Here is a 16516-nt window from a genome sequence, read left to right on the forward strand (position 1 = left end):
CGTATTCGGAAAGTATTCAGACCCCTTCCTTTTTCCACATTTTGTTACGTTACAGCATTATTCTTAAATGAATTAAAATGTTGTTTTTGCCCTCAATCTACTCACAATAGCCCATAATGACAAAGCGAAAACATGTTTTTAGAAATTTGGGCAAATGTATAATTAAAAAAAAACGGAAATATCTTATTTACATAGATATTCAGACCCTTTGCTATGAGACTCGAAATTGAGCACAGGTGCATCCTGTTTACATTGATCATCCTTGAGAAGTTTCTACAACTTGGAGTCCAACTGTGGTAAATTCAATTGATTGGACATGATTTGGAAAGGCACACACCTGTCTATATAAGGTCCCACAGTTGACAGTGCAGGTCAGAGCAAAAAACAAGCCATGAGGTCGAAGGCATTGTCCGTAGCGCTCCGAGACAGGATTGTGTCGAGCCACAGGTCTAGGGAAGGGTACCAAAATAGTTATGCAGCATTGAAGGTCCCCAAGAACACAGTGGCCTCCATCATTCTTAAATGGAAGACGTTTGGAACCACCAAGACTCTTCCTAGAGCTGTCCGCCCGGTCAAACTGAGCAATCGGGGAGAAGAGCCTTGGTCAGGGAGGTGACCAAGAACCCGATGGTCACTCTGACAGAGCTCCAGAGTTCCTCTGTGGAGATGGAAGAACTTTCCATAAAGACAACCATCTCTGCAGCACTCCACGAATCAGGCCTTTATTGTAGAGCGGCCAGACGGAAGCCACGCCTCAGTAAAAGGCACATTCCATGATTGGAGTTGGCCAAAAGGCACCTAAAGGACTCTCAGACCATGAGAAACAAGATTCTCTGGTCTGATGATTGAACTCTTTGGCCTGAATGCCAAGCGTCAAGTCTGGAGGAAATCTGGCACCATTCCTACGGTGAAGCATGGTGGGGGCAGCATCAAGCTGTGGGGATGTTTTTCAGCGGCAGGGGCTGGGAGACTAGTCAGGATCGATGGAAAGATGAAAGGACCAAAGTACAGAGAGATCCTTGATGAAAACCTTCTCCAGAGCACTCAGGACCTCAGACTGGGGCGAAGGTTCACCTTCCAACAGGACAATGACACTAAGCACACAGCCAAGACAACGCAGGAGAGGCTTCGGGACAAGTCTCTGAATGTCCTTAGGTGGCCCAGCCAGAGCCTGGACTTGAACCCGAGCGAACATCTCTGGAGAGACCTGAAAATAGCTGTGCAGGAACGCTACCCATCCAACCTGAAAGAGCTTGAGAGGATCTGCAGAGAAGAATAGGAGAAACTCCCCAAATACAGGTGTGCCAAGCTTGTAGCGTCCTACCCAAGAAGACTCGAGGCTGTAATTGCTGCCAAAGGTGCTTAAACAAAGTACTGAGTAAAGGGTCTGCATACTTATGTAAATGTGTTTTATTTTTTTTATAAATATACATTTGCAAAATAATAAAAAAAAACTGTTTTTGCTTTGTCATTATGGGGTATTGTATGTAGATTGATGAGGCAAAACACGTATTTCATCCATTTTAGTATAAGGCTGTAATGTAATAAAATGTGGAAAAAGGGGTTCTGAATACTTTCCCGAATGCACAGTAAATATACACATTTCTATATTTGTCACACCCAACATATGTATTAATACCCTATGGTGAACACATAGTGGTGGCTTTGTCCAACTGGCTAAAGCTGGTGGTGTATGCATCTTTAAGCAACTCTGACAGGATATAGTCAGAGAGACGGGGGGTGCTGTCCGGCAGGCTCTCCGTATCAGAGTTGTCCCTGGGTGATGTGTCCCTTGTCCCCAGACCATGTCCCCAGCTCTGTGATATCTCATACTCCTCCAACAGAGTCATTAGCTGCTCCTCCAGTAGTATTGGTTTGTCAAACTAGAAAAAGAGAGGGCAAGAGAGAGAGAGACAGTGACAAAGACAGAGAGACAAAATACTATACTGAACAAGAAACACTGAAGATGTCTAAGATCACTTCCCAGCAGTATTCCTACTGCAGTCATTGTTCAATAGGCCGATGACTTGGTTCCGATAAGCTCTGATGAAAATGCTCTACCATTGATAGCAGTGGTATTTCAAGATGATAAATGAACCTGCCACAGACGTCTCTGTGCTTGGCGGGACTGCGTCCCACAAAATAGTTGGACAATCCAACTAAACAAATTTCCAGTTGCCTAAAACACTTCTAGTTGGACGAGAGGTTGTTTTTCAAGAGCCTTTTGGAAATGCAGGGCGTTCAAGGAGATAGCCAATGCACAGAAATGGGTTACACAAATGACAGAAATCAAATGTCAACTGTTTGGCAACTTCTGTATTAGCAAGGCTCTTTTTCTTAACTTAACAATGAGGATTCATTTTCAAAGTGGGGTAAGTTGAGCAAAAGGGGTAAGTTGAGGATAACCTTATTTCTTGGAAACCATCTTTAAAAATGCATAATTTGACCAAATATTTAGGAAGAGGTCATCCTTTTCTGTGAAGGACGAAAGCACATGGAAAAAGTGGTAAGCAAGTAAGGTCCCAAAAACTGATTTTCACCAGGTCGAATTAATGTATTGTGTTAGACGTATCATATGCATGTACAGTTGAAGTCGGAAGTTTATACTTAGGTTGGAGTCATTAAAACTCGCTTTTCAACCACTCCACACATTTCTTGTTAACAAACTATAGTTGTGGACATCTACTTTGTGCATGACACAAGTAATTTTTCCAACAATTGTTTACAGACAGATTATTTCACTTATAATTCACTATAATTCACAATTCCAGTAGGTCAGAAGTTTACATACACTAAGTTGACTGTGCCTTTAAACAGCTTGGAAAATTCCAGAAAATGTCATGGCTTTAGAAGCTTCTGATAGGCTAATTGACATCATTTGAGTCAATTGGAGGTGTACCTGTGGATGTATTTCAAGGCCTACCTTCAAACTCAGTGCCTCTTTGCTTGACATCATGGGAAAATCAAAAGAAATCAGCCAAGACCTCAGCAAAAAAATTGTAGACCTCCACATGTCTGGTTCATCCTTGGGAGCAATTTCCAAACCCCTGAAGGTACCACGTTCATCTATACAAACAATAGTACGCAAGTATGACACCGTCATACCGCTCAGGAAAGAGACGCGTTCTGTCTCCTAGAGATGAACGTACTTTGGTGCGAAAAGTGCAAATCAATCCCAGAACAACAGCAAAGGACCATGTGAAGATGCTGGAGGAAACAGGTACAAAAGTATATATATCCACAGTAAAACGAGTCCTATATCGACATAACCTGAAAGGCCGCTCAGCAAGGAAGAAGCCACTGCTCCAAAACCGCCATAAAAAAAGCCAGACTACGGTTTGCAACTGCACATGGGGACAAATTTCATACTTTTTGGAGAAATGTCCTCTGGTCTGATGAAACAAAAATAGAACTGTTTGGCCATAATGACCATCATTATGTTTGGAGGGAAAAGGGGGAGGCTTGCAAGCCGAAGAACACCATCCCAACCGTGAAGCACAGGGGTGGCAGCATCATGTTGTGGGGGTGCTTTGCTGCAGGAGGGACTGGTGCACTTCACAAAATAGATGGCATCATGAGGTAGGAAAATGATGTGGATATATTGAAGCAACATCTCAAGACATCAGTCAGGAAGTTAAAGCTTGGTCGTGAATGGGTCTTCCAAATGGACAATGACCCCAAGCATACTTCCAAAGTTGTGGCAAAATGGCTTAAGGACAACAAAGTCAAGGTATTGGAGTGGCCATCACAAAGCCCTGACCTCAATCCCATAGAACATTTGTGGGCAGATCTGAAAAAGCTTGTGCGAGCAAGGAGGCCTACAAACCTGACTCAGTTACAACAGCTCTGTCAGGAGAGATGGGCCAAAATTCACCCAACTTATTGTGGGAAGCTTGTGGAAGGCTACTCGAAACGTTTGACCCAAGTTAAACAATTGAATTGCAATGCTACCAAATACTAATTGAGTGTATGTAAACTTCTGACCCACTGGGAATGTGATGAAAGAAATAAAAGCTGAAATAAATAATTCTCTCTACTATTATTTTGACATTTCACATTATTTAAATAATGTGGTGACCCTAACTGACCTAAGACAGGGAATTTTTACTAGGATTAAATGTCAGGAATTGTGAAAAACTGAGTTTAAATGTATTTGGCTAAGGTGTATGTAAACTTCCGACTTCAACTGTACAGCTTGTGAATTGTTTGCATTATTCAAGAGAGTAATATGGTTTGGCTGCATTATTCAATATGTAATATGTTTTGGAAGAAAAGTTTTTGTCATTGTTGAACAGTTTGTGCTTACTGGCAGTTCGCTACTGGGATATTTAAGTTCAATTTGAGGTGCGGACCAAAAATGTCTAGCCACAATGATAGGTAAGGCAAGAATGTAATGCGAATTGAAAAGTTGAATTCTCTTTCGCTACCCCGCTCCTTAAACTCTCCTTGATATCTCGTAATGGGAACACGGCCTAATCGCTCATCAATGTCCCTTCTCTTTCCAGCCTTTGAAACTCACCAGCCCCTCATGACCCAGTTGCTTGCTAGATGTCTCTCCCTCAGCTTACCTGTGTATGTTGAACGTCCTCTAAAATGTATTATAAACCAGGTGGTTAGAGCCATGAATGCTCATTGGCTAAAAGCCGTGGTATATCAGACTTTATAAACTGGGTGGTTCGAGTACTGAATGCTGATTGGCTGACAGCTATGGTATATCGCATACCACAGGTATGACAAAACATGTATTTTTAATTACGTTGGTAACCAATTGATAATAGCAATAAGGCACCTCAGGGATTTGTGGTATATAGCCAATATACCACGGCTAAGTGCTGTATCCAGGCGCTCTGTGTTGCGTTGTGCTTAAGAACAGCCCTTAGACGTGGCATTTTGGCCATATACCATACCTCCTCGTGCCTTAATGCTTAAGTATACCACGGGTATGACAAACAATTACTATTTACTGATCCAATTACGTTGGTAACCAGTTTATTATAGCAATAAGGCACCTCAGGGGTTTGTGGTATATGGCCAACTCCGCGCGCGTTACGTTGTGCATAAGAACAGCCCTTAGCTGTGGTAGATTGGCCATGTTCCACACCTCCTCAGGCCTTATTGCTTAAATGACCCCCTTTAGGCCAGTGGTATTCAAACTTTTTCAGCCGAGACCCCATTTGTTTTTTCACTAGAAATTCTGCCCACCCCACATCTAATGACACAACCTTACAAATCGCCAAATAAAAATGTTCACACCAACAAATAACCTTAAATTCCTTACATTTGAATCTCTCAAATAAAAATGAAGAGAACCAATAAATACATTTACTCAATAAAATCAAATTATCTTTCTCAAAACGTTTGTATATTGTCCCATAAAATAATCTGTACTCCTCATTTTTATTTGGCAACACCACTGCCATTCCCCCACGACCCCAACTTTGAATACCAATGCTTTAGGCCATTACAGGGTGGGCGGTGTTACTCATTTACGACCCCTGTAATTACCCGCACAGCATATCGTCTTTTCCCTGCTGACAACGGCCATAGGTGTACACTCCACGGACACATTCCTGCCCTACCCCATGCATTAAGCACCCCATGCTGCTCCGCCTGTGGACTTGACCTTCAACCCTAGCATGGCTAAGGGGCCCTGAGGAAACCCCTGCACTGAGGGGCGAGGATGCATGGGGCATGTTCCTGGCCCTGGCTTAGGGCCTCTTGATGGTGTGTACAGAATATATGGTGATAACACTAAGTAAAACATTACACACTTAACCTTTCTCTCAACCCGTCTACACTATCATTTTTTGACTGGTGTGTTTGACTCACACACTAAAAGATAAGGGCCATGAGGGAACGACAGTGACTAGAAATACATGTGCTGGACTGTAAATGAGCCATTACTTCAACTTGAAACCATTGTAATTAAAACACATCGCCATCGGTCAATTACAAGCACGTTAGCGTTTGAGTGCTCATGGATGAGGCAATAAAACACACTCCATGGTCAGCCTGCAGTAATGGGTACCTCTGGCTCTAGGCTTACCAATACCATGTGCGTTGGACATGGGAAGCACATGTGAGCTTCCCCTATGGAGAGAGAGAAGCCTTAATGGCTATAACAAAGTGCTCTGATCCGACGGAGCGGCTGACCCTAGATGCCCCTCTGCCATGCGGGCCGGTGGTGTTGCTGGGTGACTGATGTATGTTCCCCTGTCTGTCACTGCCCAGTCTCTTTGCCAAGTCTGTACCCAGTCTGTCTCTGCCTAGTGTGTCTCTAACTAGTCTGTCTCTGCCCAGTCTGCTCTCCACAGCACCCACTCGTTAAGGCCTGTGCTGCAGCCGGGGCTTCTGGGATGCCGTCCAGCAGCCCAGAGACCACATTCCAGCAAACAGAGAAAGTGCTGCGTTGACAGGAAAGTGAGGAACCCTATCCAAAAGAAATGAAAAGTGACTTGTTTCAATGAGGTGCTGTGTTTTGGGACTGCACTCTCTCACAGGGTTATCATTGAGTGGGGAATAAGGCCGTCAGGCCTGCTTGGGCATTTGTAATGCAGAGCAAAGCAATCAAACGCTGGTTCCGTTGGGAAAAGGACAGCCTGGAGAATGAATGTCTTTGTGAGACAATCCGTTTGAACGCTCTGGGGAGTGAGCTGGGAAACATTTATGGCACAATATTATGTATGTTGACCAGGCTGTTACAGCTGCAATGCGACTTTGTTGCCTTACAGAAAGCCCTGGTCAGTTTAAAACTTGTACTTAAGGTGGGCAAGACTAAATATATGTTGTTTTCTAATTTCTCAAACATGTTTCAGATGAACTACATCTTTATTCATTAGATGGTTCTCTCATCGATCGGGTTCCCGCCTAGAAATATCTGGGCATTTGGATTGATAAAGACAACGTTTAAAAAACATATGGATAAGCTAGTTAAAAATCCAAGATTTGAAGGGGGCTTCTTTCTAAAAAATGGATCTTGTCCCCTCTCCTTAAATAGCAGGAAGCAGATTGTACAGTCAACTTTCCTGCCAGTTCTTGACTATGGTGACACCATGTACCAGATTACAACAGCCTCTACTCTTAAACCTTTCGATGGCGTCTACCATAGCACCTTTCGCTTTATCACAGGTGACAGATTTAATAATTACCACTACATCTTGTATCAAAAGGTTTGTTTAACTCTTGAGGTCTCTCTGGTCTCGACCAATTTAGGTAAATCCCTCTTTAGTTTTAGTGCCCCCCATTTTTGGAATAACCTACAAAATTCCTTACATCATGATTCCCTGGTGCCGCTAGTGTCACGTTCACTGTCCTCAAACTCCCTGTCATAAATCAGCCAAGGCGCAGCGTGCCGGTAATTCCACATTCTTTATTTGAAGATAACCGAACAAAACAATAAACAGTAATAAACGTGACGCAACTGTGGTGCACACAAAACACTCACAGAAATAATAATTACCCACAAACACAGGTGGGGAAAAGGCTGCCTAAGTATGATTCCCAATCAGAGACAACGATAGACAGCTGCCTCTGATTAGGAACCATACTCGGCCAAACACAAAGAAATACAAAAACTAGATTGCCCACCCCACATCACACCCTGACCTAACCAAACTAGAGGAAATAAAATGTCTCTCTAAGGTCAGGGCGTGACAGCTAGAGCAGTTTAGGACTCTGGTGTTGAATGAACTCAGTGAGGATTGTAGTTGTTTTGATTGATTGTAATGGTTTATTTGCTGACATTTTGTTGAGGTTGTGCCTTGTGGTTATTTGTACTCTTCTTGTTTTTTTTTGTAATGCAGATGTTTCTTCCTGTTTGTAAAAAAAATAAGAAATGAACTCAGGGCACCACTGGGAATAAGACCCTGGTCTCAATTGGGCTACCCTGAATAAATAAAAGTTAATAATACATGTTTGCTTTTGACCAACTCTGAGCCAGTCAGGAAGTGGGCAATTGCGGACCCGTTGTGGTCAGCTTCCTCACAGCGATACAACCTCCACACGGACATGTGAAATATAAGGCAGAGGTGACAGATTTCTTGATCTAGTTTCTGACTGAAGCTGCCAATGGCACAATGAAAAAAAAACATGAACTACAACTTTCTAATCAATTTGTACGTAACACTGTGGAAAGAAAATTGCAAAATTCTGATAGTGTATGGGCTATAAAGACATCAACTACGAAGAACAAAAATACTTCTACATAAATGTGATGCTGCCGAGGATCAACTATATTCTAGAGAAGGGAAGACTTGGAGGTCTGAAGGATTAGAACGAGACATGGAGTATAGATCCAGGCCATATGTCTGGCGGTTGTTACAGAATCCTAATGAGGCTGGGCCAGACAGAGAGACGGACAGACCGACTGACATCTCTCCATGTTCCCAACTCTGGTTGCACCACATGCACACCAGACAGACCCATATAATTCATTTCAGACAGTCAAATATTCTAAACCTTTCAAAATTCATATAACAAAATCCATATAACACCAGCTGAACCTTGGCCATGCATATATTACACTTGCAGGGTAAATTCGGGAAGTGGTAAATTTGTTTATTGTCGAATTTGAATTGCGAGTAAGAGGAGACCCTGGATTCAGATGATTAGTGACTGCCTCTCCTAATGATATAGGTGTTATAATATCTATTTCTATCTCATTAAACATTGTCACAGTGAAATACCATCCGCAACTCTTTTTCTCACACTTTATAAAAGAAAGTGAAAGACATATCAAAGCTCTACCTTACAGGGCTAGTTGATACACTGTAAAATCAGTCATCCCCATGTACTTGTATTGTATAGCACTGTAACTCTAAGATCATTGGACAAACAGGACAAATATAAGCACCCACCAATGTGTCATCCGCCATCCAGGTAAGTCAAATTCTTCCTTGCGTTCAAGTTTTTCAAACAAACAACAACGTCAGCTGTCAACAGATCATAGCTTCCCCTTCACACAGGTGGCCCACTGGAGTTGCATCTTTCAACACCCCTCAAACTCTCCAGCCACCCCCTACCTCCAACCTCACCTAGCCCAGGCCAGCCCACCCCATCCCAGCCTGGACTACATCACCTCGGAGGGCTCACTGTTGAGATCCTGTACACGCAGGGTTCGGTGCTAGCTTCCCACATTGTGGACTGCTCAAGTTACAAGGTCACAGGCTTCAGTCACAAACCTCCACTTTTTTCTTCAGCCAAAGTAACCTGTGGCCAATGCTACTCTAATAAAGGGAGGGATGTGTGACTCGCTAAAATTAAATGAGGACAAATGCTTTACTCAATAAGTTCCCTCCCATATAATTATATGGTCACTCCCACTAAGGCCAACTTAGCCTGGGGATAAGGTTAGGTCTGGGATATCCTAGCGGATAGCGTTGGGCCAGTAAACAAAAGGTCAACTGGTTTGAATCAAATCAACAAAATAATTGTCACATGCGCCGAATAAAACAGGTGTAGACCTTACAGTGAAATGCTTACTTACAAGCCCTTAACCAACAATGCAGTTTTAAGAAAATACCTAAAAATACCTAAAAATACAAATAATAATAAAGTAAGAGATAAGAAAAACAAATAATTAAAGAGCAGCAGTAAATAACAATAGCGGGGCTATATACAGGGGGTATCGGTACCGGTGTCGAGGTAACTGAGGTAACTATGTACATGAGGGTAGGGTATTAAAGTGGCTAAGCATAGACAATAACAGAGAGTAGCAGCAGTGTGTATGTGTGTGTGGGGGGGGGGGGGGGATAGTCTGGGTAGCCATTTTAATCCCCAAGCCAACTAGGTGAAAAATCTGTTGATGTGCGCTTGAGCAAGGAACTTAACCCTACTTGCTTCTGTAAGTCCAACAGATAAGATACAACAGGGAGCCCTCTTCTGGTCTTCATCAGTAGAGGGCTGCTGAGGGATGGCTCAGTATGACAAGGCACTCGTTTAGTGAGATTATGACACATGCACTTTGACCTGACTTGGATAAATGTCAAATCAAATTCTATTGGTCACATACAAATGGTTAGCAGATGTTATTGCGAGTGTAGCGAAATGCTTCAAGTGGGTTTACAGCTACAGGTATACATAATGACCAGAAGGACGGTTGAACTATAGAACTGTAGTATTTTGGGTGTGAATACAAGGGTGAGTAAGCCTTATTCACACTCCGGCAGGAGAGTCTTTATGGAAATATGATTAATTTCTGCTAAATGGTAAAGTGCTCCATTAAATCTTTCATTAGATGTCTCGCCCAGTGGCAGGCAGTGGCCACTTGGCCAGAGCCCAAAACAAACCCACTCTGATTTAGTCAGAATTAGATTCAGGGAGAATCCTCCCCTCCAACATTTTAGTAATTTAGCAGATGCTCCTATCCAGAGCAACTTACAGGAGCAATTAGGGTGCCTTGCTCAAGGGCACATCAACAGAATTATATATATTTTCAGGACTCTGTCCTTCAAAGATAATTTGTAAAAATCCAAATATCTTCATTGTAAAGGGTTTAAACACTGTTTCCCATGCTTGTTCAATGAACCATAAACAATTAATGAACATGCACCTGTGGAATTGTCGTTAAGACACTAACAGCTTACAGACGGTATGCAATTAAGGTCACAGTTATGAAAACGTAGGACACTAAAGAGGCCTTTCTACTGACTCTGAAAAAAACCAAAAGAAAGATGCCCAGGGTCCCTGCTCATCTGCGTGAACGTGCCTTAGGCATCCTGCAAGGAGGCATGAGGACTTGCAGATGTGGCCAGGGCAATAAATTGCAATGTCCGCACTGTGAGACGCCTAAAACAGCGCTACAGGGAGACAGGACGGACAGCTGATCGTCCTCACAGTGGCAGACCACGTTTAACAACACTGCACAGGATCGGTACATCTGAACATCACACCTGCGGGACAGGTACAGGATGGCAAAAACAACTGCCTGAGTTACACCAGGAACGCACAATCCCTCCATCAATGCTCAGACTGTCCGCAATAGGCTGAGAGAGGCTGGACTGAGGGCTTGTAGGCCTGTTGTAAGGCAGGTCCTCACCCGACATCACCAGCAACAACGTCACCTATGGGCACAAACCCACCGTCACTGGACCAGACAGGACTGGCAAAAAGGGCTCTTCACTGACGAGTCGCGGTTTAGCCTGATGGTTGGATTCGCGTTTATCGTCGAAGGAATGAGTGTTACACCAAGGTCTGTATTCTGGAGCGGGATCAATTTGGAGGTGGAGGGTCCGTCATGGTCTGGGGCGGGGTGTCACAGCATCATCGGACTGAGCTTGTTGTCATTGCAGGCAATCTCAACACTGTGCGTTAAAGGGAAGACATCCTCCTCCCTCATGTGGTAACCTTCCTGCAGGCTCATCCTGGCATGACCCTCCAGCATGACAATGCCACCAGCCATACTGCTCGTTCTGTGCGTGATTTCCTGCAAGACAGGAATGTCAGTGTTCTGCCATGGCCAGCGAAGAACCTGGATCTCAATCCCATTGAGCACGTCTGGAACCTGCTGGATCGGAGGGTGAGGGCTAGGGCCATTCCCCCCAGAAATGTCCGGGAACTTGCAGGTACCTTGGTGGAAGAGTGGGGTAACATCTCACAGCAAGAACTGGCAAATCTGGTGCAGTCCATGAGGAGGAGATGCACTGCAGTACTTAATGCAGCTGGTGGCCACACCAGATACTGACTGTTACTTTTGATTTTGACCCCCCCCCCCTTTGTTCAAGGACACATTATTCCTTTTCTGTTAGTCACATGTCTGTGGAACTTGTTCAGTTTATGTCTCAGTTGTTGAATCTTGTTCTGTTCATACAAATATTTACACATATATATACACATATATATATATATGGCTTGGTTTTTGGCTTGGTTTTTGCTCTGACATGCACTGTCAACTGTGGGACATACATACATACATACATACATACATACATACATACATACATACATACATACATACATACATACATACATACATACATACATACATACATACATACATACATACATACATACATACATTACATATATATATATATATATATAAAATAATTTTTTTATACTCATCCAGGGTGTGTAGCAGTGCAGTGTGCAGCAGCACCCGTCATTCACATTCCTGTGCTTTCCTCCCCACAGACACAGACAAACAGGCCTTTCTGGACAGCTTGACCGCTCTTATGTGGAAAACTGTTATGAAACTACCAGATTGTCAGAACAAAGAGCCCATATACTAAACCACCTGAATACTGAGCATAACAGGTCTCTGACAGCAGAGCCAGCCTTCCACCCACGATGTGTCAGAGCCATAGCCTCTAGCTACTCCCTTCCCTCATACCTCCACCTGCCCAGAGCAAACACATTCCACATAAGACAGGCTTATTTTCTAATCAGCACAGTCTGAGCCTGTACTAGTCAGTCAACAACTACTGTGTGAAAAATATATCAACTACAACAATACTTCACAGAGATCTAACATGTAATATTTTTTATCAAAAGTGTAAGTGTGTGTATAAACATGGCCTTTGGATTGTCATTTATAAAATCTGAGACAATGGCTAATGACAGTATTAATGATGTATTAGTGATAAAATGAGGAGTGCCCCATTGGATGTATCCTGTCTTACTGTAAATTCTGTGATTGTGCTTATTCATACTGTTGATATTGGGACAGAGCCAGAAGAGGGTGTGGGAATAACATTTTAGCTTGACCTGTTGCAGACAGCTAAAGAGCAGGGTTATCACTTCTCAACAAGTATACTTTTTATGTTTTTGTTACTGAGAAACTCAGAGAGGGGGGGGGGGGTCATCACACAATGGACCAAATAGATGGTCATAATAAATGAATGAGACGATATTTAAAGGTGCATGTATATCAACATGATACAAAGGCATTCCAGCAAGATTGGGAACAAAAGGTGGGAGAAATGAAAGACTTCGATGAGAGAGGAGTTGGGGGTTCAGGAGAATTTGGAACAGGGAAGCTTCACTGACGCCAATAAAGCTAACCTCAGATCTGATTCCAGAAAAAAGTAGGAAGCAAAAATATGACATATACAAGTAAATGCCAAAATAATGGAAACACTTGAGTAAATGAGCGATACAAAGTATATTGAAAGCAGGTGCTTCCACACAGGTGTGGTTCCTGAGTTAAATCTGCAATTAACATCCTATCATGCATAGGGTTATCTATAAAAATGCTGGGCAGGGCATTAGTTTGGCCATTATTTTTGCTAACATAGCTATGCCCCCTTAGGATGGCAATGGCCCATCCACAGGGCATGAGTAGTCATGAAATAGTGTTATGAGCATAAAAATGATGTAAACCATATGCCTGTCTCAGTCACCAGATCTCAACCCAACTGAACACTTATGGGAGTAAGAATGGTGTCGCTTGCATCCCTCCAATAAAGTTCTAGACACTTGTAGAATCTATGCCAATGTGTATTAAAGCTGTTCTGACCCAACGCCCCATTAAGACACTTTTTGTTTGCGTTTCCTTTACTTTGGCAGTTACCTGTACATAGCACTGTATTGGAGTAAAATGGGTGAATGTGTGTTTCCATGATCCATACAGATAAGACTAAATCACCTAAAATTCTGTCAACCACAATGAATTCCATCAAATGTGATGTGACGGGACACAGGTCGTCTCTGGTCATTAATCTGTGAGTTACATCAACAATTTAGTTCACCAAAGCTTTTAAGATTTTCCTCCTCTCCAAAAAGTGCTGAATTCCAGAGACTCAAGACTAAACAATATGAGAGAGCATACCTCTTTTCCTCCCTCTACAAAGTCTTGGGAGAGAAACCACTGCTACTGCTCCAGGTAGTTATAAGCAATTTATTTAGGATCTATTGATCTGGAAGGCAGATCTTTTCCCGTTCATTGCAGCATACGCAGAATTATGTTTTTGATTTATCCCAGTTTTTACAGGATCCCTAGTCCCCTAGATGAAGCTTATGTTGCCTCTCTTTACAGGCTTGTTCCTGGCACATTAACCAGGGCAATAACTATGCAGAATGGATGGCAAAATAAAGACCTAAGGACAGACACAATTGTCTGGTACCAAAAGAGCTGTAACCAGGCTGCAGGAACATCAACATGAAGCACTCAGCTGAGTTTGGACCAAGCAAACTCACCATGTCAATGCTGTGAACCTAGTCTCCCTATACGCTTGCTTCTATTTCTGACCAATACAATCAAACTCTAGAACCATACTCTTACAAGATCTAAATGAGTGGGTTCTGATTAGTTTAGGGGTAAATCTAGAGGTAGAACACATAAATCTAGTCTGAGAACAGAATCATGTCGTTGTTTAGGTGGTGGTTTTCATAATGAGAGTATCCTCCAGAAGATTTGGCCTTAATTAGCTAACATAAAATCCTATTTGTTCCTCAAAAATGAGGCTAAAAACAGACTTTGTATCTTATAATATAATTTAGAGTATGGTTAACTTAGAGGCCTAGTGCAGTCAAAAAGTGATTTTCCTGTGTTATATATACAGTACCAGTCATTCCAGGGTTTTCTGTATTTGTACTATGTTCTACGTTGTAGAATAATAATGAAGACATTAAAACTATGAAACAAAGCTGTCATCAAGGCAAAGGGTGGCTACTTTGAAGAATCTTAAATATAAAATATATTTTGATTTGTTTAACACTTTGTTGGTTACTACATGATTCCATATGTGTTATTTCCTAGTTTTGATGTCTCCACTATTATTCTACAATGTAGAAAATAGTAAAAATATAGAAAAACCATGGAATGAGTAGGTGTGTCCAAACTTTTGACTGGTACTGTATATCCACACTATAGGTTGGAATAATACTGTGAAATTGTTAAAATTATGATAATGCCCTTTTAGTGTAAGAGCTGAAAGACCGCCTGAAATGTCCACCTATTTTGGTTGGATGGAGTTTTGGCCTTCCATGGTGACATCACCATGCAATAAATGAGTTAATAGACCAATAAGAAAGAGAGTTCCAAACCTCTCTGCCAATAACAGCAAATTTTCAGTTTTCCACTTCCTACTCAGACCACTCCTAGCAAAATTCTTGCTAGAGAAATGGTATGAAGCTATTTTTGTTTATTTTTGACAATTTTAATTGAAAACAATCACTGCAAGGTACTTAATTGTTACCCAGAAATGATTTGATATTGAGATAAAAATGGCTGCATTGGACCTTTAATTGTTTAGCATAATAGTATCTACTGATGCTTTAATTAAGCATGGATAAGTTGAGTTGTGGTTCACCATGGCAAAGTGTACAACCAGTTGGTAAAGTGGTAGCCCTAAATGAGATCAAGGCATATTTCATAGACTCCAAAAGTAACACCTACAATAAACATCCATACTACCAAATGGTGATAAGGCAGGTACCATTGAAAGCCATAATGTGTGGGGTTGTAAAGAGCTGCCACTTTGAAAAATGACATGGCAAAATCACTGAATCGACGGCTGATGCCCTCTTTTGCTACACAATAAATGAAAGTCACAAACGTCAGTGGATGGAGGAAACAAATCCATCACCCTTTGTTGCAGGGACATTCCTGTGTTCACGCGTTTTTGCCCCTAGAAACCAGCATTTTTGCCATTTGTAATAGTTGTGGTTCTAACTCTACAGAGTCCCAGAACGAGGCCATGCTCAATTGTTTCCAGGGGACATTGGGGAAATAGAATTTGAGGGAAGAATTGCAGTGAGCCATTAAACACTAAAAAGGAACCTTGGGCACAGACAATCAATGGAATTAACGAGTTCCCAAATGAAGAGTAAAATGTGTTCAGCATTCATAAATAAGGCCGTTAAAGACCTAAAAAGTGATACAGCATTAAAAGTAAAGTCATTGGATTTACAGGTAACTGACAAAATAAAGGAAACAAAAAACATAGTGTCTTAATAGGGTGTTGGGCACCACGAGCCTCCAGCACAGCTTCAATGCACCTTGGCATATATTCTACAAGTGTCTGGAACTCTATTGGAGGGCTGCGACACCATTCTTCCACGAACAATTCCATCATTTTGTGTTTTGTTGATGGTGGTGGAAACCGCTTTCTCAGGCGGCGCTCCAGAATCTCACATAAGTGTTCAATTGGTTTGAAATCTGGTGACTGACACACCCTTTAAACCTCCTATGCTCCTTTGAGACCCCTCTTTTATAGTCACTGAGATCTCTTCTAGCCATGGTAGCCAAAATATTGGGAAACAGGGCATTTTTATACATGACCCTAAGCATGATGGGATGTTTTAATTGCTCAGGGGCCACACCTGTGTGGTATCCCTCATTGGCTCAAGTGTTTCCTTTATTTTGGCAGCTACCTGTAACTCTAGGCACAGTGCAATAAAATAATGACTTGCCTACAGTATAATGTAATGCTTAATCTGACCTAAGGTTAATTGCCCAATGCCCTGTGACATTTTTGCCAGCAGTGATAAGGCTCTTTTCAATTCCCCTACAAACTATATGTAATTGTGTCAGTGCGTGTGCATGCATATCTCTGCATGTGGAATTCCCACTGTGGAG

At 42.2% G+C, this 16516-nt stretch overlaps 1 protein-coding gene across 3 annotated transcripts in view; it reads right to left on the reverse strand.

Moving 5' to 3' along the window:
• Nucleotides 1-1451: 1451 nt before the first annotated feature.
• fsip1 (fibrous sheath interacting protein 1) overlaps nt 1452-16516 on the reverse strand; it is a 65592-nt gene continuing 50527 nt past the window's right edge. For 2 of the 3 annotated variants that reach the window (XM_014210447.2, XM_014210446.2), the window contains exon 11: nt 1453-1883. In XM_014210447.2, coding sequence (XP_014065922.2) covers nt 1641-1883 — 243 coding nt within the window. In that variant the 3' untranslated portion in view covers nt 1453-1640. Of the gene's footprint in view, nt 1884-16516 lie in introns of all 3 variants that reach the window. The other variant, XM_014210449.2, reaches the window with a different exon arrangement.

Source organism: Salmo salar, chromosome ssa09, assembly GCF_905237065.1.
Source record: "Salmo salar chromosome ssa09, Ssal_v3.1, whole genome shotgun sequence".
In the NCBI taxonomy this organism is placed as follows: Eukaryota; Metazoa; Chordata; class Actinopteri; order Salmoniformes; family Salmonidae; genus Salmo; species Salmo salar.